At 42.3% G+C, this 23976-nt stretch overlaps 2 protein-coding genes across 3 annotated transcripts; both read left to right on the top strand.

Moving 5' to 3' along the window:
* The first annotated feature begins 385 nt into the window (after window positions 1-385).
* Window positions 386-14114, top strand: LOC103132393 (transcription factor COE1-like). The gene is made up of 7 exons (XM_007544196.2): window positions 386-538; window positions 5019-5084; window positions 7138-7300; window positions 8493-8672; window positions 12386-12583; window positions 12773-12841; window positions 14093-14114. The coding sequence occupies exons 1-6, from the start codon at window positions 401-403 to the stop codon at window positions 12838-12840; spliced, it is 813 nt and encodes a 270-aa protein (XP_007544258.2). The 5' UTR covers window positions 386-400; the 3' UTR covers window position 12841; window positions 14093-14114.
* Window positions 14115-14508: 394 nt separating this feature from the next.
* On the top strand, window positions 14509-23424 carry LOC103132394 (transcription factor COE1-like). Of its 2 annotated transcripts, XM_016667362.1 has the most exons (4): window positions 14541-15018; window positions 18729-18926; window positions 19116-19184; window positions 20436-23424. In XM_016667362.1, the coding sequence occupies exons 1-3, from the start codon at window positions 14931-14933 to the stop codon at window positions 19181-19183; spliced, it is 354 nt and encodes a 117-aa protein (XP_016522848.1). In that variant the 5' UTR covers window positions 14541-14930; the 3' UTR covers window position 19184; window positions 20436-23424. The 2 variants fall into 2 exon arrangements, with proteins under 2 accessions (XP_016522849.1, XP_016522848.1); XM_016667363.1 differs by lacking the exon at window positions 19116-19184 and having other exon boundaries at window positions 14509-15018.
* Window positions 23425-23976: the final 552 nt, after the last annotated feature.

A 23976-nucleotide genomic window follows, 5' to 3' on the forward strand; every position in this document is an offset into this window, starting at 1 on the left:
TGTGTTTAGCTTGTTCCCCGGAGCGATCAAGCCTTTGTTATATTGGAACCAAGCTCTGTAATTGCTTATATTAGTCGCTGATCAACGCAAGACCTCAAGATTCACACACACACACACACACACACACACAGACAGTCATGCACACAAATGTATTCACCCCCGCATGTTTCCTGACAGTCTTTTTATTAACCACCAAAGCAGGAGACAGAGAGAGATTCATTACATCACAGGCTAACAAAGACACACACCAGAGCTTGCGGAGAATACCTACGTTTGTGCCACGTTTGGTTTCACGTTCTCGCTCGATTAAGTCAGGTGTCCGGGACGCATCCTGTCATGTTTCTCGGCTAAACCTTGTGTGTTTTTTCTTATCAAGACTCATAGACTTAAAGCTTTATTTATGTATTGTTGTTTTGTTTTTTTTTGTTTGTTTGTTTTTTTTATTTCAGCACTAAACGAGCCAACAATAGACTACGGCTTCCAGAGATTACAGAAGGTCATCCCCAGACACCCTGGAGACCAGGAGCGATTACCCAAGGTACGGCGCCTCTGCACTCTTCTCGTGTTACCGTCCTTCCACTGCTTGCCCAGTGAAATGATTCCACAGGAGTTTGACGTGGTATAACTGGAAGACATGAGATGTATTGAAAACGTCTTGAGTTTCATAGAAATAGCAAAGGGCGGTGTGTCCTCACGCGCAGTTAGTTCTTTGGAGACAGTCGAACATGCATGACAGACTACAGAATGCACGAGGTGTCATGGAGCAATTCCTTTCATAACTGTTCTTATCCCTTGAAGTTTTTATTTTATTGGGATTTTCTGTGATAGAAAAACACAGTTGTGCACGAGGAGTTAAGGTTGCACAGAAATCTAAAATTTAAAAAGCTTGGCATGCTTTTTGTTCAGACCACTTCACCCTCACACCTGTTAATAAGCCACCCTTTGGAACATTTGGATATTTAAAGTCCCACCAATTTGTAATTTATTGTCAGTTTAAATTCTATTGTTAAATCTCAGTGATTCTGAGAATATTAGTGATCAAACTCTTCCCTCAGTTCAAAATGTGACTGCTGGGTCAATTGGTCATTGTGCGTAGTTGTTTGTCCTGTATTGCTCAGTGTTGTCCTGTGATGAACTGGCCACTTAATTGAGATTTAACATCACCTCTCGCCTGGTGGCCACTTGAGATAGGAGCCAGCAACCCCACAATAAAAAAGTGTGATTAGAACGGTCCAATCAAAGTCCAGACTTAAGTCAAATGGCGACCAATCTGACTGAGTTTAAAGAGTGAGCAAAAATGTCAACTGTGATTTCAGAGAAAGGTGTTTCAGTCGAGGTCATATCTTATGCCATATTTTTTAAAGATTTTGATTGTTTGTTTTTTTGAAAACTATGTACCATTTTCCTTCAACTTCACATCTGTGAACCACTTAGTGTTAGTCTGTAATATAAAATGGAAATAACTTCTAACAGGACAAAATGCAAAAAGTTAAACAGCTCTGAATGCTTTTGCCGGGGACTGTTTATGGAGATTTTCCGCAGACGGAGATAATTAACAGGAACAACAAACAAAAAGCAGCTCCATTTATTCTTCCACCGAGTGTAAGGTCATTTAGACTGGCAAAGAGGGGTAGGTGAGGGGAGGAAAAGAGGAATAGAGGGAAGAAAGGAGGCTGAGGCAGAAGCAGGTTAGGTGATCCATCATAGCTGTCCAGTCCTACCTCCTGCTGGGTCAGTGGATCGAAGTCAACCCCGGGTGGACTTTATTACTTCCAGCACACATCCACAAGAGCAGCGCACACTAAAAGAAGTCCACACGCGCACATGTGCACCGGGTGGAGGGAAGTGGCCAGGAGGTAGGGATGAAGAGCTCAGGTAGATGCAAGAGGGAAGATAAAGAACTCCTTGCTGATCCTGGCGGAGTGTCTGGTGGATGCGCGGCTTGTCCCGTTGAGTTTGGGTCTTTAGCCTATCAACCCCCCGTATCTCTCTAAATGTCTTTGTATCCATCCATCCGTCTCCTCTTCCCACTCCGTCTCGTTCTCCCTCACTTGGTGGTGTCTCTTTCCTTTCTAAATGAACAGCGGTAGCTGGCAGGCCCGCTTGTTCATTTCAGAGCTATTGATTTGCGCCTTTATTGAGGTAATAACACTTTGTTGACCACACTTCTCCCAATTGTTGGCCTCAATCATCTCAGTTGGGCAGGAGAGGGGAACATGCAGGCAACTTCTGGATCTACATACAGTCACATTGTCTCGACAAAGTATTCATAGAAGTTGAAAATTTGCACATTTGTCCGATTAAAGCTATTAAAAGGTTTGTTCATTCTTGTGCACAATAGTTTGCACTCAATCTGATTGAAAAGACGGGGTCTTAAAAGATCAGTTTTCAAGTTTTTTCACAAATTCTCAAGTGCCTTTAGGTTTGGACTTAAACTGAGTCATTCATACACTTTGATCTAAACTGTCCCATTGTTTAACGCATCACAATCAGGTGAATCTTAGAAGCAATTATTGCAATACATTTTATTTAGGAGTGTAACTTTTACTTTGAAAAACCAGGATGTATTATTTCACTTAAACTTCATAGGTATAAGTAATGTCGTATCAGGTGTGAGTAATTTTTCAAGGCACGGTTTCTTTGTCAAACCTCCTTTGTCAGTTTGTAAAGGGATGAAGAAGCTTACTCTGAGCATGTTAAAAGGGGAGCAAGCAACCAGACACCTCACACACACACATACATGCAGTGGTGTTTTCATATCTTGGGGGGACTTTACATTGACTTCCATTCATTTTCTACAGCTTAACTTTTACCCTATACTTACCCATCACATGCCTAACCCTAACCAAAAGTCAATTCACACCGTAGCCCTAAACTTAACCCCAAAATAGCTTTTCCCCTCATGGGGACCAAGAAAATGTCCCCACAAAGAGCAATAGTCCCCACAACCCCACATTGTAGACAGAAATAGGTCCCCACAAGAATATAAAAACCAGGTTCAGACACGCACACTCTGCTGTAGGTAATAGCCAGACTGTGAGAGCGACTAGGTAGCTGGACTGCATGGAGTTCAGCAGAAGCTGTGGGCGTCTGGGTGTTGCTAATGAGTGACCGGCCCTCCAGACGGGGGCCAGGCTCTGCTCTGGATCAGGTTCCCCTTCCTGTTGACGTCTCTGTGGGCCTGACTTTACGGGAAGAGACCCTTGCGCCCAGGAAATGGTCTCCCCTTACAGCGGCAGAGCTAACCACATTTATCTGTTTATCAGAACGACTCTGGAGCTCGGCCTAATCGCGTTTAGCCACTGGACAGATCCCCGGCTAACGAGAGGCTGATGGGCACAGACGGGGCGCAGGACCACGAGAGAGTGATTAATAGAAGAGGGAGACGAAAGAAAGTAGTTTGGAGACACAGGTGGGGAAGGGAGGGCGCGGGGGGGACGTGGGGGGGTGAATGCGCAGACGTTAAGTGACCGAGCGCTCACGTGTCCTCCCGGAACACTGTTAACACTCCAGCTGCAGATCTGGTTGGGTCCTAATGCCTCACACTTCCCTCATTTCCCCCCTCTTCTTCCCCTCTGCCTCATCCCTCTCTTTCCCCTCCATCCGTCCATCTACCTATCTAGCAATCCCTGGGAGGCGTGTGGCGTGGAGGAAAAGCAGAGAGAAAGGAAAGGCGAAGAGCGGCGCATACATACTAAAGAACCACTTACCTTCCTAGGGCCTCTACATCTCTCAATCACCTGAAGCAGGCCTCCTCTCTGGTCTCCCCCTCCTCCCCCTCCCCGCCTCCCCCCCCAAGATAGTGCTAGTAATGGGAGGTTAACACAGAGGCAGCGCTCCCATTATTGAGTGAATTTAGCACCTCGGACAGCGCTCTACAATCTTTATTGCTTTGCTGACCCTCTCGTCATGTCTCGGGCGTGCTCGACAGCTTCCACATGTGTGCGGCTGCGCGTATGCGTGTGTGTGTGCGTGTGTGTGTGTGGGGGGAAGTGGTGGGTGGAGGGGAGGGGGAGTTTGATATGAGGTCTGATTGAAAGGCGGTGTGTCACGGAACAGAGAGCACACATGCTTCGGGGCTTGTTCACAGCGAGGGATACACTCAGGAGAGTATAACGCACAGCGTGTGTGTGGAAAAGAAAGAGGGAGAGAAAGAAACTAGAGGGAGGCAGGGAGGGCGGGGGCTGCAATTTTCTGGTTGTCGCACCTCCAGCATATATCCTGGCCCCGGCACATTAACTTTTAAAAAGGGTTTTGTAGGGCTGTAGGTGTCTCCATCACATGCACACACATATATAACGACTGCCTGGAGTCACACACTCATCCACTCAGGGAGGGGAAAGGAATAGAGACGGAGAGAAGAGAGAGGGGGTCGGCGGCGGCAGCGGTGGTGGGGGGGGAGCGGTAACACTGCGTTAGGATAAATGTTTGATGTGGGAAATTCCGCTCGGCGGTTTTCACCTGAGCAATGATGTTCTACATTTATCACACAAAGTGGATGTGGGGGCCATTCACTCGGATCATTACCGGGGTTAATACAGGCCAGGAGACGAGAGTGTTGCCACTGACTGGGGGTGGTTGTGTAGCCGTCAACCTGATGATATGTTGTGTTAAATGAAATTGATGCGTGATCATGCGCACCGGAGTCACGATCCATCAGTGACAAGAAATAAAAAAGAAAAAAGGAGGGAAGTAGATGCAGAAGATGGTTGACTGATAGAGAGATATAGGCTCATGTTTTATTCACTGATAACAGTATCTTCCCTCTCCTCTCCCAAACTGCCCTGGCTGGTAACAAAGTGCTGGGATAGGCCCATTTCTCTTCCTCACCCTGCCTCTGTCTGCTTCTCCCCCCCCTCCTCTCTTTGCCACTCTCTGTTCTGCATTCACAGCATAATGTAAGAAGTGAAACGTAATAAAAGTGACTGAACTCTTTGAGCCGTCACGCTCCTGATCAATCCCCTTCCCCTCTCTCTCTCTCTGTTTCTCTCTGTCTCTCTCTATTTGTTTGCATGTAGGAGGTGATTTTAAAGAGAGCCGCCGACCTGGTGGAGGCCTTGTACGGGATGCCTCACAATAACCAGGTGACACAACCACACTTACACAAAAACACAAGAATCTCACGATAACCTAAAGGAGGCGTGTCGTGGTTTCATGGCATTCTTTTATTTACGCATAAAATTGAAATACAATATGATCTAATTACTTTTAGCATAAAAGTGGATGGTGCTCGTTCAGCTTCCTTGACATGACTTCCCATCTTTTCCGCAACTGTAAATATTTCCTGATAGGCTCGTTTGTTTGTCTTGGAAGCATGGAAAGGTTTGGTTGCCTTCCGCAGCCAGCTGAGTGAAAGTGGGGGGAAAGGCAGCGCTGCGTTACTCTTTACTCCATACAGCCAAAGAAAATGCCGGTCCCTTCCTCACTTTAATGGTTCATTAAAAGAACCTTAAACTGCAGGAATGTTGATTTTCACACAGTTTCTCTTGTTTAATTTCCTGTGAATCAGATACCAAAGAAAGTTTCGAAGAGATTTAGGGTTAGCAGAGAGAAATGCTAACCCACTCCTCCCCTCCCCCACTTGTTTCTTTGCTCTCTCTGATGGAGAGTCATGGCCTGGACTACTAAGAGTGAACGACTTGCCACTCCAATGCTATAAAGCAGACAACTGCAGGCTAGTTACCTACACATATATCCTGACTAAACTACCAACTACCATTTTCTACGCAGCTGGAAGGCAGATTGTTCTCCACACCAAACACTTTAGTGGATTTTTCCACTGGAGTGGAAAATATGCACTGACTTATTTTTGCTTAAGTCAGTGCATAGAAAACAAAGAGTGAAAGAAATATTGTAGGTATTGGCATTAGAACTGTAATGCCAATACCAGAAATAGAAATTGTTGTTGCTTTGCATTTTCAATAATTCCAAAGAGCTTCTTCTGCCCTCCGTCTTCATCTGGAAACATCTGCAGCTACGAGGCAAACAAGGGAGGTCAGCTGCCTATATCATAGACCGTAGCTTGTATCATGTGAGGTGAGAATGGGGGAGAATGGATGCTAATTATGGAAGAGTAGATGGCTGTGTTTTGCGTTAATGCTGTGATATAGTGAGATTGTTATCGTACTGTGATAACAAGACTGGTGTCTCACGCTAGATGTGGTGCAAATGGGAGTATCTCATCTCTTTTATCACAGACTAGGAGAAAAGCTGAAGAAGTAAAGTGAAAACTAACTTTAGATGGCAGACAGGAGTGATGAAATATGAACTTTACAAAACTGGGAGGAAAAGTCATGTTTTTTGTTGCTTTTAAGAAAGACAAATTATTGCGCTAATATAATGAAATTGTGAAAAGGTTGTCTTTTTTTTGTTTGTTTGCTTGTTTGTTTTGATACTTTGAAAATGCCATGCCGTATGAGGGCTCCATAAAAACAATCTGATTTTTTGCTGATTTAAAATGCATGGACAGAAACAGACAGCAGATTCCATATTGACGTAAAGGACCGTTAAATATGAACAAGAATCAAGCTAAAATACAAAAGCATGTGGCAAAAACTAGATATGATGTTGCAGCTTCGCTTGGATTTGTGGGAAAACATTTGAAGCTGTTGCCAATTTGAAACTCAGAAAGCTCAGAGAAACTCAAGAGCTAATGACAGTAAAATCACAACAAGCCTAAACAAATAACATTGAATATTAATGAACAAAAGACTTCTGGAAGAATTTCCATTGGTCAAATAAAACTAATGTTGATGTATGACTGACGGTTCTGTGATTAGAGAAGTAGAAACTCAAAATATCAGCACAAATATCCCTTATTAGCCTTTAAGCACGGTGATGAATGTGTGATGATTTGGGTTTATTTCACTGTATACCAAAGTATTCTAAAGTCAAAAGTAAAGTTTGTGGGTTTTTTGAAATAGATGATGTGTGATTTATTTTATTTTTTTTTTTACATTTGAGATTAGATTATAAACATTTTACATACTGGCAAAAACTGATTCATTTCTATTACGCGCTGAGATTTAAGACTGTATAATTAAAAGAGGGCGCACTTTCTAATTACCACTGTAATAATTGTCTAATTCCTTTCCTATTAGTAACCAGAGCTGGTTTGTTTTTCTTCCTGCTGGTTAGGAGATGATTCTAAAACGAGCGGCGGACATCGCAGAGGCCCTCTACACGACAGTGCCGCGGGGGCACAACCAGCTCGCCAGTCTGGGCAGCAGCTCCGTCCACGCCGGCATGATGGCCGTAAACTCCTTCACCGGGTCGGAGGTGGCACAAACGGCCAATCAGGGTGAGCGGAGCGCAGCGAGAAATGGTTAAAGCCTGACACGGAGGGAAAAGTGACAGGAGTCTAATTTATTTTCCTCTTTCTGAGGCGGATAGTAAAAATGAGTAGTGCAATGGAAATTTTATTTTTCATGTGGGAAATATAGCGGGGGGTTGATTTAAGAGCGTGGAGCATCGAAGAAAACCTTTAAAATGCGGGACAGGAGAAGGAGAGCGGGGATGGCGGGCGGCAGTGGAAACGACGGGGTGGGGAGGGGGGACTTGAAAGGAGCAAAGGATGGCTGTGAAAGAGTGAGGAATGGAGAAAAAGAGAGTCATGGATGGAGTACGATAGAGAAAAATGAGTGGGCCCTTAGGGTGTGTATATCAGACTGGGGTCGGCCCTTGTCTGACAGAGAGAGATGTGGGTGCAGTCAGTGGTGATTCATCACGTGTATCAGGGGAGCGAGAGGAGAGCGGATGGACCTGCCTCTGGATCGCGTCTCAATAATTCCAAAGAGCTTCTTCTGCCCTCCGTCTTCATCTGGAAACATCTGCAGCTACGAGGCAAACAAGGGAGGTCAGCTGCTTATATCATAGACCGTAGCTTGTATCATGTGAGGTGAGAATGGGGGAGAATGGATGCTAATTATGGAAGAGTAGTGCGCTGGAGGAAAAAAAAAAAGACAACGGTAATAAAAGAGAAAAAAGAAAAATACTTTCACTTCCAGCTGTTTTTCCTCCAGCGTCAGCACGTTGAACCTGAGAAGTCTATTTATCGTCTTCCTTACTACACTGTCCACCTTGTCCTCACTCCTTCAAGAGAAGGAGCTCTCCAACCTATCAGAAATACAGGCTTCATTCTTTATAAATTACAGCAAGGCTGTGGAAGCACTTTAGTGTTAATTGCCTTGTCAATGCATCTAAAACTGGAGGGGAGCCAGCAGGGTTAAAGGCCTCTTGTTTCAGTTGTCGGATCTCTAATATCATTCTTCTTCCACTCTGTTCATTGCTTTCGTGCTTTGCCATATGTTGTGTAAGAGTTTTTTTCTTTTTTTAAGAAATCTTGTTGGCTCATATTGCTGCATCCATCAGTCTTGTACGGAGTTGAGAACTTGGCAGGCTTGCATGAAATCTTTCTCTATTTTCCCTCCATCTGCTTTACCATCTAACACAAATCTTTCTGTCTTTCCTTTTTTTTTTCTCCCTGTCCATAGGTTTCAGTAGAAGTACAAGCAGTGTGTCCCCTCATGGTTATGTCCCCAGCTCCACTCCTCAGCAGGGCAGCTACAGCTCTGTCTCCACTAGCATGAATGGCTACGCTAATTCTGGCATGGCAACCCTGGGCACTTCACCCAACTTCCTCAATGGATCAGCAGGCAACTCGCCCTATGCTAGTGAGTAAATGCATCACATCTTTCAATCTACAGAGGTGGGAGAAGACTGACCTCCCCCCCCAAAAAAAAAGATTATTGAGGCATAAACTTCAGTAATTATTTTTAAAAATGAAAATAAACCATCCTGGTCATGATTAGACTGCTAACTAGTTAAGTCTCGGTGAAAATGTCATAGGTAAAAAAAAAATCCTGGATAAGCCCCCAGATCTGTAGCAAAAACAAACAAAAAAAACTGCAATACAAAAAATATATAAAGATAAGAAAAGAAAAGGAGCAAAAGAAAAGGAAAGAAACAAGAATCCAAAATGGTTGTCTGGTTCAAATCCAAACCCGACTCCCAAAATTGTTGTGGCAGAAAGATTAGTATTGAGATGGGAAAACAAATCTCGTATTTTAGTATGACATAAACAGAAGAGAAACTGAAGAAAAATTAAGTGACCATGTTTGTACAGCTACTTATAGGCCTCTGGACTCCCAAAATTGTTGCGCAAGAAGCTTCAGTAATGCAACGGAAAGACAAACTTGCCCGATTTTAAGTATTTACTAAAGAAAGCAGTGAAGAGAAAAAAAATATTTCCATATCCAGCATGACCTTCTGCCCCCTTTTAATTCTCAATCATTTCCACTTCTTATTAAAAATTAAGAATCAAGATGTTATTGTTATTATTATTCTCATTGTGGTTTCTACCCAATCAGTCATTTCCAACGTAACAGAATACGTTTTTGAGACAGACTGAGAAACAAAAGTGAGATCAAGAGTTGACTCTGAAGTATTACAGTTCAGCTGGGTCATCTGTTTCTTTAAGGGCAGAGTCAAACACAAATCCCTGCTTTATTGGCCAGGAGAGCATATCACCTAGCACCCCCCTTCCAAATACACACACACACACATATATCCGGCCCACTTCTGTGCACACACTTTCACCCCCTACATTAAAGACCCTTGATTAAATCAATAAACTAATTGCTAGAGAAGCAATTCCATTTCAGCTCTTTGATTCCTGAGTGTTAACAAGTATTTTAACAGGCTCATCGGCCCCACACAGACACTTTCAATCAATGGCCCCTCGGCCTGCCTTTGTAGGTCCAATTTTCATTAATTGATTAGTTAGGCCCCTTCATAAATGGATTATGACTTTATTGCAAAGGATTTGTCAGGAAGAGCCATAAAAGCTAAGTGTTGGATAATAACAACAATAAAAGCAGACGCAGGATTCAGAGGGCAGGTGAAATACGACTCAGCTGATTGTAAAGTCACTGAGGGGGAAAATGCTCTTAGTGTATTAGCAGACAAAAGACAAACCTGGCAGAAATGAATGGATGGGGCAGGTGGAGGCGGTATTTTTTATTTGTTGCTCATTTTTGCGCATTCTTGTAAATACAACTGAAGGCTTCAGTTTAATTCCAGTTTCACGAAAGTTTTTGAAGCTTTGTTCAAAACTGCTCTGCTGTTGAATCTAATATCTTTCTACCATTAAACCTACACGACTACATGAAGCCCTGAGATATTCGAGTTCCTAATGGGTCCTGTTTTACCAATAAAAATATATTTTACATTATTTTTAAACTTTAAATGGGTGATTTTTTTTAAGTCAGTGTTTATGTTTAAAGAGGTCTGAATCATTGGTTTAAACCAGCCGCAGTGAAGGTATCACTGCTAATTTTGGCTAACTTGCAGCTGATAAAATGCGCTCTGATCAATAACATAGCAGCTTATTTCCATTGATGACCTATATTCAGAAACATTGGACACTTTGTATGAATGACAGCTCATTAATTTGCATAATAAACTACATGATCTATAAAGTGATTTTCTTATTTTAAAAGCTGTTAATAAATTTCTCGCCAAATGAAATATTTGCTATTGCTAATTATTTAAGAACTTCATAGCAGCATTGCCATCTTAGGCACTTTGATGTGATAATTAAAACCCTTCAAGCGACACATTTTCAAAAGAACGAGTGACAAACCCAGCAATGTTTTCTGACGTAAAAGCACCTGTCATTTTTTTTTTCTCTCTGCTCATTGAACATGATGCCGAAGCACTCACAGGCAGGCCAGTCTTCACACGGCAGTCCCTCCTAGCTGCAGTCAGAGCTCCACCATCGAGCTTGAAATGAATCACTCGTACATGACACCTCTACTGGAGGATCAGTCAGAAAAAGAAAAAGAAAAACATTTCTAAAACCAAAATCTAAGCAACTCACCAAATCTTTTTGGTCATCTTTACCAGTCCCCACTCCAGATAAAGGAGCAAAGTTTGATTTGTGAAATTAAAAATGAAACCAAATACACAGATGAAGGCTTATTCATATTTCTAACTATATTTAGGATGGTTTATGTTGTGTTCTATATTTTCTGTGTAGTTATTTTTTGGGGTTTTCTGTATTTAGTCCTGTTCCTGTCCTGTTGGTTGCTTCCCAGCTGTGTCTAGTTTTCCTGATTACCCTTCCCGTGTATTTAAGTCCACCTGTGTCCTTTGTCTCTTGTCGGATCCTCGTCTAAAGTCAGTTCTGTCGTACGTCTTACGTTCTCTGGTCCCCAGTTGTACTGTATAGTCCTGGTTAGCATTTAGCTCTCGTTTTCAGTCCTCATTGTATCAGTTGCTACCGGTAATTAGCTGTGTGCTAAACTCTCTGCCGTGCCGCCTGATCTGGACCTTTTTGAGCCACATTTACCATTAAATTCATCATCATCTTCATCACAACCTGGGTCTCTGCGTTCATCCTCACCACCTCTTACTCACCAATTCATGACAGTTTATGCATTTTTTGGCCACACCACAATGTTATTCCACTCTCCTATTGTTTTCATTACAATTATGTAATACTGCAAGTGATGTCAACTTGTGTTTTTTGGATCTCCGTTTATTTTTCTTAAGAGATAGCAAGATGCTTTATAACAGATAATAAAAAAAATAGCTAGTAAGCAGAATAAAAAATTGGTTTTATAATGTGGTTACATTAACAAAACCAACCACTACATTATTAAAGTTAAGACATTCAACAAATGTGAATGTTGGGGGGGAAAAAAAACAAAACATATGTGTTTAGATGTGTTGTCCTTATGCAAATCCCAACATTTAATTAAAACTTTTCAACCAGAAATGTTGCGACGGCCACCGGGGCAGAACTTAACCCAAACAAAGCAAGTATAACTCTGCTCCAACTGCGGTGAAGATACCAAATGTCTCAATCGATCTATTTTTCCAGTGAGCAGATGCTATTCTCTTGTATTTTGTAATTGCTGAAACCAAACTGACTCTTGGATTTGGGTGGAAATCTCACAGATCTTCTGGATTAAACATGATATTAAAGTGAACGGCTCCAAAAACATTACAGAGAAGTTAAGGAGACGCCAACCTTTGAGCCCCGGATGAGTCACCAAAACAGACTGATTAGAAGAGAAGGAAGGGAGCTCTAGGTTGTTTGCTTTCGCGTTTACCACAAACGTCCCATTACCCAAGTAACTGCACAGTAAAATACAAGGCTGGTAAAAACAATCTGAGTCAGTTGATCTGAGTTCAAAACGTTATCCCTCCTGCCATCATCCATTGACCAGCCCCTTTCTGTTCATCCCGTTTGCCTGTCCTCTGCCCTCGGCCTTCTCTCTAACCCCCCCGTTTCTGTCTTCAACTCTGTCTGCTCTTCCCTGCCATTCTCCCTCTATGGTCCCACATAAACACGCCTTCCTGCCCGTTTCTCCTCTCTCAGTCGTCCCATCCAGCCCGACCATGGCGTCCTCAACCAGCCTGGCGTCCAACTGCAGCAGCTCCTCCGGCATCTTCTCCTTCTCTCCGGCCAACATGGTCTCCGCCGCCGTCAAGCAGAAGAGCGCCTTCGCCCCCGTCGTTCGGCCCCAGAACTCACCTCCTCCCACCTGCACCAGCGCTAATGCTAACAGCCTGCAAGGTGAGCTGACAAGCGAAGCCATTAGCAAGAGAGGAACTACCTTTTTACTTTTACTGTGCATCTCTAATAACAGGTTCTCACTTTTACTTACACTTCTTCATCTTATCCTCCCTTTCTTTCTCCTCTTTACCCTTTGATGTCCCTCTCTTTGCCTTTCTTGCATCCTCCTACTATTCCTCCCTTCTTTAGATCAGTCTTTTGTGGATTCTAGCAAGTACTCATCAGCCAGCTCTCTGCAGGGCCTGGCCTTCTCCTGAAGTATGTTATTCTTCTATTTCGTTTCTTCCTCTCCATATTTTTTTTGTATTCTACATTCTTACATTTCTGGTCAGAAGCTTACATCTTCTCATTTCTTGAGCTTGGGGCTTTTAATGATGACGTATGCCATTTATGCAGATGATGAGTGTGTGTAAATTTCTGACCGGAACCGTTTCAGGTGGTCATTTGCAACATGTCACACGGCCTTTATTTGTTTTGTTTTTTTCCCTGCTTTTGTTTTTGTAAGTCTTGATTTGTCAGTGTGACTGTGCCACACCATATGTGTTGTATTTCCTGTTTTTGCTTCCTGCTTCCTGCCTGTGCCCCCAGCGGGTGTCTCTCTGGGGAGGGGCAGGGGAGAGTGTTGAGGTTGTAATGCCACTGCAGGTCATTCTGTTCTCCCATTTCCACTGAAGCCAGCACACTCACTGTCCATTCGTCTAGGCAGGATGTTGTACAGCGTTGAGATCCTGAAAGAGAGAGAGAGGGAGGTAGAGATGATGGATGGGAATCTTTATCAGAGCCCCAAGCTAAGCACTTCCTCGCTTCCTCTGGCGGCGTTGATGAGCGCTGACCACAGTGACCCGAGACCCAATGGCCACTGCATGCTGATCACACACACACACACACACACAGTTCTGTTAATCCCAACAAGCCAGAGACTCTTATGGAAGAACCAGGGAATTAGTGGATTGAAGGGAGAGAGTGGGGAATCAATACGAAGCCAATATGTTGTATGAAAAATTCCTTGCTGTGATGGCTTCTGTGTGGGGGGGGAATGAGAAAGGGGGAAAGGGAACTCAGAGGAAGGTGTCAGAATCAAACTGATAAACTCAAATATTACTTTTCCTTGAAGTTTAATTTCATCACCTCTGTGGTCACCGTCATGTTTGCTTTGCTCTCCGAAACACAGACTTCTCTTACATGGTTTAACCGCTAACAATTAGCTGCTAGCAGCTCCGAAGAGCCCGCGAATAGCCAGACCGCGTTGTTGACGTACACCGAGTTCGCGGCTCGGCGGAGAAAGAAATGTTTTCATTCCTTGGCCTGGAAATGAAGAGATAATGAGGACAAAAAAAAAAAAGTCTTTGTTCGCCAGATGCCAGAGCGACTTTCTGTTATGCGACTGTTCTGATGACAGATGAAACCCAGCAATCATGTGACTGACCCCTCTCTCCCTTTCTTCCTCCCTTTACCCCACTTTTCTCCTTTCTTTTTTTTTTTTTCTTCTCTCTCTCTCTCGCCAAGCAGCAATCCCTGGGATGATTGTTCCNGGATCGCGTCTCAATAATTCCAAAGAGCTTCTTCTGCCCTCCGTCTTCATCTGGAAACATCTGCAGCTACGAGGCAAACAAGGGAGGTCAGCTGCTTATATCATAGACCGTAGCTTGTATCATGTGAGGTGAGAATGGGGGAGAATGGATGCTAATTATGGAAGAGTAGTGCGCTGGAGGAAAAAAAAAAAGACAACGGTAATAAAAGAGAAAAAAGAAAAATACTTTCACTTCCAGCTGTTTTTCCTCCAGCGTCAGCACGTTGAACCTGAGAAGTCTATTTATCGTCTTCCTTACTACACTGTCCACCTTGTCCTCACTCCTTCAAGAGAAGGAGCTCTCCAACCTATCAGAAATACAGGCTTCATTCTTTATAAATTACAGCAAGGCTGTGGAAGCACTTCAGTGTTAATTGCCTTGTCAATGCATCTAAAACTGGAGGGGAGCCAGTGGGGTTAAAGGCCTCTTGTTTCAGTTGTCGGATCTCTAATATCATTCTTCTTCCACTCTGTTCATTGCTTTCGTGCTTTGCCATATGTTGTGTAAGAGTTTTTTTCTTTTTTTAAGAAATCTTGTTGGCTCATATTGCTGCATCCATCAGTCTTGTACGGAGTTGAGAACTTGGCAGGCTTGCATGAAATCTTTCTCTATTTTCCCTCCATCTGCTTTACCATCTAACACAAATCTTTCTGTCTTTCCTTTTTTTTTTCTCCCTGTCCATAGGTTTCAGTAGAAGTACAAGCAGTGTGTCCCCTCATGGTTATGTCCCCAGCTCCACTCCTCAGCAGGGCAGCTACAGCTCTGTCTCCACTAGCATGAATGGCTACGCTAATTCTGGCATGGCAACCCTGGGCACTTCACCCAACTTCCTCAATGGATCAGCAGGCAACTCGCCCTATGCTAGTGAGTAAATGCATCACATCTTTCAATCTACAGAGGTGGGAGAAGACTGACCTCCCCCCCCAAAAAAAAAGATTATTGAGGCATAAACTTCAGTAATTATTTTTAAAAATGAAAATAAACCATCCTGGTCATGATTAGACTGCTAACTAGTTAAGTCTCGGTGAAAATGTCATAGGTAAAAAAAAAATCCTGGATAAGCCCCCAGATCTGTAGCAAAAACAAACAAAAAAAACTGCAATACAAAAAATATATAAAGATAAGAAAAGAAAAGGAGCAAAAGAAAAGGAAAGAAACAAGAATCCAAAATGGTTGTCTGGTTCAAATCCAAACCCGACTCCCAAAATTGTTGTGGCAGAAAGATTAGCATTGAGATGGGAAAACAAATCTCGTATTTTAGTATGACATAAACAGAAGAGAAACTGAAGAAAAATTAAGTGACCATGTTTGTACAGCTACTTATAGGCCTCTGGACTCCCAAAATTGTTGCGCAAGAAGCTTCAGTAATGCAACGGAAAGACAAACTTGCCCGATTTTAAGTATTTACTAAAGAAAGCAGTGAAGAGAAAAAAAATATTTCCATATCCAGCATGACCTTCTGCCCCCTTTTAATTCTCAATCATTTCCACTTCTTATTAAAAATTAAGAATCAAGATGTTATTATTATTATTCTCATTGTGGTTTCTACCCAATCAGTCATTTCCAACGTAACAGAATACGTTTTTGAGACAGACTGAGAAACAAAAGTGAGATCAAGAGTTGACTCTGAAGTATTACAGTTCAGCTGGGTCATCTGTTTCTTTAAGGGCAGAGTCAAACACAAATCCCTGCTTTATTGGCCAGGAGAGCATATCACCTAGCACCCCCCTTCCAAATACACACACACACACATATATCCGGCCCACTTCTGTGCACACACTTTCACCCCCTACATTAAAGACCCTTGATTAAATCAATAAACTAATTGCTAGAGAAGCAATTCCATTTCAGCTCTTTGATTCCTGAGTGTTAACAAGTATTTTAACAGGCTCATCGGCCCCACACAGACACTTTCAATCAATGGCCCCTCGGCCTGCCTTTGTAGGTCCAATTTTCATTAATTGATTAGTTAGGCCCCTTCATAAATGGATTATGACTTTATTGCAAAGGATTTGTCAGGAAGAGCCATAAAAGCTAAGTGTTGGATAATAACAACAATAAAAGCAGACGCAGGATTCAGAGGGCAGGTGAAATACGACTCAGCTGATTGTAAAGTCACTGAGGGGGAAAATGCTCTTAGTGTATTAGCAGACAAAAGACAAACCTGGCAGAAATGAATGGATGGGGCAGGTGGAGGCGGTATTTTTTATTTGTTGCTCATTTTTGCGCATTCTTGTAAATACAACTGAAGGCTTCAGTTTAATTCCAGTTTCACGAAAGTTTTTGAAGCTTTGTTCAAAACTGCTCTGCTGTTGAATCTAATATCTTTCTACCATTAAACCTACACGACTACATGAAGCCCTGAGATATTCGAGTTCCTAATGGGTCCTGTTTTACCAATAAAAATATATTTTACATTATTTTTAAACTTTAAATGGGTGATTTTTTTTAAGTCAGTGTTTATGTTTAAAGAGGTCTGAATCATTGGTTTAAACCAGCCGCAGTGAAGGTATCACTGCTAATTTTGGCTAACTTGCAGCTGATAAAATGCGCTCTGATCAATAACATAGCAGCTTATTTCCATTGATGACCTATATTCAGAAACATTGGACACTTTGTATGAATGACAGCTCATTAATTTGCATAATAAACTACATGATCTATAAAGTGATTTTCTTATTTTAAAAGCTGTTAATAAATTTCTCGCCAAATGAAATATTTGCTATTGCTAATTATTTAAGAACTTCATAGCAGCATTGCCATCTTAGGCACTTTGATGTGATAATTAAAACCCTTCAAGCGACACATTTTCAAAAGAACGAGTGACAAACCCAGCAATGTTTTCTGACGTAAAAGCACCTGTCATTTTTTTTTTCTCTCTGCTCATTGAACATGATGCCGAAGCACTCACAGGCAGGCCAGTCTTCACACGGCAGTCCCTCCTAGCTGCAGTCAGAGCTCCACCATCGAGCTTGAAATGAATCACTCGTACATGACACCTCTACTGGAGGATCAGTCAGAAAAAGAAAAAGAAAAACATTTCTAAAACCAAAATCTAAGCAACTCACCAAATCTTTTTGGTCATCTTTACCAGTCCCCACTCCAGATAAAGGAGCAAAGTTTGATTTGTGAAATTAAAAATGAAACCAAATACACAGATGAAGGCTTATTCATATTTCTAACTATATTTAGGATGGTTTATGTTGTGTTCTATATTTTCTGTGTAGTTATTTTTTGGGGTTTTCTGTATTTAGTCCTGTTCCTGTCCTGTTGGTTGCTTCCCAGCTGTGTCTAGTTTTCCTGATTACCCTTCCCGTGTATTTAAGTCCACCTGTGTCCTTTGTCTCTTGTCGGATCCTCGTCTAAAGTCAGTTCTGTCGTACGTCTTACGTTCTCTGGTCCCCAGTTGTACTGTATAGTCCTGGTTAGCATTTAGCTCTCGTTTTCAGTCCTCATTGTATCAGTTGCTACCGGTAATTAGCTGTGTGCTAAACTCTCTGCCGTGCCGCCTGATCTGGACCTTTTTGAGCCACATTTACCATTAAATTCATCATCATCTTCATCACAACCTGGGTCTCTGCGTTCATCCTCACCACCTCTTACTCACCAATTCATGACAGTTTATGCATTTTTTGGCCACACCACAATGTTATTCCACTCTCCTATTGTTTTCATTACAATTATGTAATACTGCAAGTGATGTCAACTTGTGTTTTTTGGATCTCCGTTTATTTTTCTTAAGAGATAGCAAGATGCTTTATAACAGATAATAAAAAAAATAGCTAGTAAGCAGAATAAAAAATTGGTTTTATAATGTGGTTACATTAACAAAACCAACCACTACATTATTAAAGTTAAGACATTCAACAAATGTGAATGTTGGGGGGGAAAAAAAACAAAACATATGTGTTTAGATGTGTTGTCCTTATGCAAATCCCAACATTTAATTAAAACTTTTCAACCAGAAATGTTGCGACGGCCACCGGGGCAGAACTTAACCCAAACAAAGCAAGTATAACTCTGCTCCAACTGCGGTGAAGATACCAAATGTCTCAATCGATCTATTTTTCCAGTGAGCAGATGCTATTCTCTTGTATTTTGTAATTGCTGAAACCAAACTGACTCTTGGATTTGGGTGGAAATCTCACAGATCTTCTGGATTAAACATGATATTAAAGTGAACGGCTCCAAAAACATTACAGAGAAGTTAAGGAGACGCCAACCTTTGAGCCCCGGATGAGTCACCAAAACAGACTGATTAGAAGAGAAGGAAGGGAGCTCTAGGTTGTTTGCTTTCGCGTTTACCACAAACGTCCCATTACCCAAGTAACTGCACAGTAAAATACAAGGCTGGTAAAAACAATCTGAGTCAGTTGATCTGAGTTCAAAACGTTATCCCTCCTGCCATCATCCATTGACCAGCCCCTTTCTGTTCATCCCGTTTGCCTGTCCTCTGCCCTCGGCCTTCTCTCTAACCCCCCCGTTTCTGTCTTCAACTCTGTCTGCTCTTCCCTGCCATTCTCCCTCTATGGTCCCACATAAACACGCCTTCCTGCCCGTTTCTCCTCTCTCAGTCGTCCCATCCAGCCCGACCATGGCGTCCTCAACCAGCCTGGCGTCCAACTGCAGCAGCTCCTCCGGCATCTTCTCCTTCTCTCCGGCCAACATGGTCTCCGCCGCCGTCAAGCAGAAGAGCGCCTTCGCCCCCGTCGTTCGGCCCCAGAACTCACCTCCTCCCACCTGCACCAGCGCTAATGCTAACAGCCTGCAAGGTGAGCTGACAAGCGAAGCCATTAGCAAGAGAGGAACTGCCTTTTTACTTTTACTGTACATCTCTAATAACAGGTTCTCACTTTTACTTACACTTCTTCATCTTATCCTCCCTTTCTTTCTCCTCTTTACCCTTTGATGTCCCTCTCTTTGCCTTTCTTGCAACCTCCTACTATTCCTCCCCTCTTTAGATCAGTCTTTTGTGGATTCTAGCAAGTACTCATCAGCCAGCTCTCTGCAGGGCCTGGCCTTCTCCTGAAGTATGTTATTCTTCTATTTCGTTTCTTCCTCTCCATATTTTTTTTGTATTCTACATTCTTACATTTCTGGTCAGAAGCTTACATCTTCTCATTTCTTGAGCTTGGGGCTTTTAATGATGACGTATGCCATTTATGCAGATGATGAGTGTGTGTAAATTTCTGACCGGAACCGTTTCAGGTGGTCATTTGCAACATGTCACACGGCCTTTATTTGTTTTGTTTTTTTCCCTGCTTTTGTTTTTGTAAGTCTTGATTTGTCAGTGTGACTGTGCCACACCATATGTGTTGTATTTCCTGTTTTTGCTTCCTGCTTCCTGCCTGTGCCCCCAGCGGGTGTCTCTCTGGGGAGGGGCAGGGGAGAGTGTTGAGGTTGTAATGCCACTGCAGGTCATTCTCTTCTCCCATTTCCACTGAATCCAGCACACTCACTGTCCATTCGTCTAGGCAGGATGTTGTACAGCGTTGAGATCCTGAAAGAGAGAGAGAGGGAGGTAGAGATGATGGATGGGAATCTTTATCAGAGCCCCAAGCTAAGCACTTCCTCGCTTCCTCTGGCGGCGTTGATGAGCGCTGACCACAGTGACCCGAGACCCAATGGCCACTGCATGCTGATCACACACACACACACACACACAGTTCTGTTAATCCCAACAAGCCAGAGACTCTTATGGAAGAACCAGGGAATTAGTGGATTGAAGGGAGAGAGTGGGGAATCAATACGAAGCCAATATGTTGTATGAAAAATTCCTTCCTGTGATGGCTTCTGTGTGGGGGGGGAATGAGAAAGGGGGAAAGGGAACTCAGAGGAAGGTGTCAGAATCAAACTGATAAACTCAAATATTACTTTTCCTTGAAGTTTAATTTCATCACCTCTGTGGTCACCGTCATGTTTGCGTTGCTCTCCGAAACACAGACTTCTCTTACATGGTTTAACCGCTAACAATTAGCTGCTAGCAGCTCCGAAGAGCCCGCGAATAGCCAGACCGCGTTGTTGACGTACACCGAGTTAGCGGCTCGGCGGAGAAAGAAATGTTTTCATTCCTTGGCCTGGAAATGAAGAGATAATGAGGACAAAAAAAAAAAAGTCTTTGTTCGCCAGATGCCAGAGCGACTTTCTGTTATGCGACTGTTCTGATGACAGATGAAACCCAGCAATCATGTGACTGACCCCTCTCTCCCTTTCTTCCTCCCTTTACCCCACTTTTCTCCTTTCTTTTTTTTTTTTTCTTCTCTCTCTCTCTCGCCAAGCAGCAATCCCTGGGATGATTGTTCCTCCCATGTAGAGGATGTGGGAAGCTGGAGATTTTTGGGGAGAGCGTTGAGAGGAAAAGGCACAGTAGCGGAGCCTGGCGAGCCTCTGCTGCTCTCCAGAGCTTCAGTGAAGGAAGCAAAGATAAGACGCTGGACTATAAAACTCAGGCCTTTCCAATGGGATTTCATCGGAATGGGAAGATAAAGAAGATAAAGGGGACATATTGAGCCTTTGTGATGTTTCTTTTTTTAGTTTTTTGGGGTTTTTCACCCCTTTTTTTGGTCGAATTAGTGTAGCATCTCTGACACCATGTCGGATGGAGTGTAAAGAGACTGATCGCTTGCCCACAGTGTGACACTGACCTCATGAAAAGAGCATTTATTTATCTTGATGTTTATGGCTGGAAGCTTTGGGTTTGATTACGGAAACCACACCTCCCATCCCCCCGGCCCCACCACCCACCAACTCCTGCCGTTTTGCGGCCTGCACCGTCCATGAAGTTTTGCAACACAAAACGCAAAGAAAATCGTAGAAGAGAACCAATTCCACCCTCGATATTTGCTGCTAATTCTCTCACAAATCTAAAGAGTTGTCCTTTAAAAATGCCCCCACCCGCCTTCTGTGTTTTATGTTCCCTTCCGCATTTTTGTTTGTTTGTATGAATTTTTGATAAAACTGTGAGGATTGAGCTGTTTGCAATATGCTTTTTCTCTGCTTTATCGTGTGAAGGAAAAGGTGAAGATTTTGCCTTTTGTTTTTTGTTTTTTTCTTTTTTGTTCTTTTCGGTTGGAGATGTTAGTAAAGACTTGAAAAGCCGGAGGATGCGCGCGTCCAGCCAGCACTGTTACTGAAGGAGCCTAGCAATTATCAAATTTAACAAAAAAAAAAAAAAAAAGAAAGAAAAAAGCGTGATATATTTTTGTATATATTAAATAAAAGTTGACTTTTGTTCCTTTTTAAAAAAATAAAATAAAATTTGGCATCTCGTTTCCTTTCGCGATAGCTATAGTTTGGGATGTGAGCATTAAAACGTCTTATGGCAGCTTCTCAGTACAGACAATAGATTTTTTTCTTTTCTGTGTTGTCAATATCTCATCTGCAAAACACGGATTTGGATTCGAAAAAAAGAAAAGGGGAAGTCCTGTAAAATATTCTATAAATAATGTATTTATCCTGTGTATGTACATTGACTTTCACCATCGTTTAGTTGTGTTGTGTACGTTTAATGCAAGTAATTGAACATGTCAGTCTTTTGCTTTGTTACTGTTGTCTCCCACTATTTAAATGTGACTGTTTTAATTGATTTTTTTTTACTGTTTCTTTTGTTGTGTGGGTTTTTTTTTTGCATTGATGAACCTTTTTTGTTCTTCTCTCATTCAAAACATGCCATTGTCTATTTTTGTATTATTTGTAAGTTAATAAAAACAAAATCTGTTCTTTTTTTTCTTTTTTTTTCCTTATAAAAATGTTTATTGTACGGCAAAAAAGTAGCATCTTTACAGAGTATTTGGTTGAGGTAGATTTTTTTAAGAATATAAACACACATTAATATATACTGTAAATCTATATCTTTTTGTTTGAACCTTCGAGGCTTTTAGATGGATACTGTTCTTGATCTGATAATATGCATGGGTTCATCTCTTGAGTGACTGCCTTGTGTGTGTGTGTGTGTGTGTGTATGGGTGTGTGTGTGTGTGTGTGTGTGTGCGCGCGTATGCGTGTGGAAACCAAGAGACTTAAGGAAACGTTTGGTTTATTCTTTTGTTGTGTTCTCTTTCTTCCTCCCTTTGTTCCTTCTTTTATGTTATTTATGCCTGCTTACATCTACTATCTATATACTGTTTCTTTTTCTGCCACTGTAATCCTTACCAGCAGTCTAGATGCCTTAACAATGCAAACCCTTTTTCTTCGTTCAATCACATGTACAGTTTTCTACCCTTCACCACAACTGCGTGTTGCCACAGAGGAATTCACGAGAACTTTGGGGACAAAGCACAAAACCCGCTCTGTTCGGTGCTGAAGCCACACTAGAATACAAAGAGCCATAACTCAACGATCTCACACACCCCGATGTACTATAATGCTGCGGCGATGGCATGCTTTGAAACCGGCAGTCGGAGCAGACTGACTCCTCCATGCTTGCTGCACATTAGCGTTGAAAGAAATTGGTTCTTTTTGGGGGATTTTTCCAATTGGGAAACGATTTCGACAGCACGACGGTGTTATATTTTTTTTTCACAACAAAAAGTAGTACTTTTTGAACTTTTAGGCGAGCACTGTCACAGCACAATTTTAATATCTGACCTGCGCCGGCCTCGTGGCTAAGTCAAAAAGAACGGCAGCACACGAAGGCCCCCCCACACACACCCCTGCCAGCCATTTCCGTCGTTTCCTCTTTGTCTCTGCCGTGTGTCTTCAAGCTGTTGCTGGACGGGGAGGGTTGGGGGGGCGAACCGGGGCTTTTCTCTCTTCGCTTTTCGTTTCTAGGGGCCTGGTTTTGTTAAAGTGACTAGAGAGGATCGTTTTAGTGGCGGCGCCTGCTGACAGACAAGTGTTTTTCAGGCACTTATGTTCCTGCGCCCGCCCCGGGCCGGGGCGCGTAGGGGAGTTTGGGTTTAGGGGGGATCGGGGTGGGAGTTGGGGTGGTGGCTGGTCTGTTTCAGATAATCTACAGAGATCTGTTGTCATACAATGGCATCTTTGTAAGCAAAGTTCCATCCTGGACATGAATATCAGTAGTGGGTGACAAAGTTTTGTATTTAGGTAACAAACAAGAACAAAAAACAAAAAAAAGATGCAAACCAAATAGCTGGTGTCTATTTTTTTCCTCTGTTTGTCTTTGACTGCAAATACACTGAACAGCTCTATAATATAAGGGAATAAAAAAAAAATCTACTGTATAGATTGTTATTGTTTTTGATGAAAACTGAGCTGTAAGATAACTTTTGGACTCTCACGATGTTAATTAAAGTTACCTCTTGTCTGTGACTCTTGTCAGGTGTCTTTGTTTTTTTTTTTTTACTTCATATGATGAGCATTAAGATGTGATTCTGTTTTCAGCCGGCTGCCTTTAGCTTTGATCTAAATCATGTTTCTTTTAGGAATGAAAATTGTAACAAATTGAGCCTTGTTCCATTCAAGATCAAACTTTTTTCTGAAGCATTCTTTGTCATTTTTGCTTTGTGAGAAGTTCCTGCGAAACATTTCAGGAAATGGGTCAGAATGTTATAGAAACCATTAATACGTTAGACCCCTCATGGGGCGGGGCGGACCGTTGCTGCGATACGTCACAGCGTCCGCCATATTGAATGTGGAATATGTCCCAGTAAGCTAATACAAGTAAAAGGACCGAATTTCACAAAGTGCCGTTCTACAAAGTATTTTAAATGAATACCCATCATTGACATATTTTCTCACACACATTAATATTTTTGGCAATCAAAAGAAATGACTAAAGACAGAGTTTCTAACTTTTGATGTGATTATTTAATTGTTTTGGGGGCATTTCTGAATAAAGAGCACAATGTTTTTATTTGATAG

This window comes from Poecilia formosa, unplaced genomic scaffold (assembly GCF_000485575.1).
Source record: "Poecilia formosa unplaced genomic scaffold, Poecilia_formosa-5.1.2 Scaffold1029, whole genome shotgun sequence".
NCBI lineage: Eukaryota > Metazoa > Chordata > Actinopteri > Cyprinodontiformes > Poeciliidae > Poecilia > Poecilia formosa.

Coding starts and splice junctions, on each gene's coding strand:
- LOC103132394 (XM_016667362.1), top strand. CDS start 14,931: ATGAATGGCTACGCTAATTCTGGCATGGCAACCCTGGGCACTTCACCC. Junction 15,019..18,728: donor AGGCAACTCGCCCTATGCTA/GTGAGTAAATGC, acceptor CTCCTCTCTCAG/TCGTCCCATCCAGCCCGACC. Junction 18,927..19,115: donor TAATGCTAACAGCCTGCAAG/GTGAGCTGACAA, acceptor TCCCCTCTTTAG/ATCAGTCTTTTGTGGATTCT.
- LOC103132393 (XM_007544196.2), top strand. CDS start 401: ATGTATTGTTGTTTTGTTTTTTTTTGTTTGTTTGTTTTTTTTATTTCA. Junction 7,301..8,492: donor GGCACAAACGGCCAATCAGG/GTGAGCGGAGCG, acceptor CCCTGTCCATAG/GTTTCAGTAGAAGTACAAGC. Junction 12,584..12,772: donor TAATGCTAACAGCCTGCAAG/GTGAGCTGACAA, acceptor TCCCTTCTTTAG/ATCAGTCTTTTGTGGATTCT.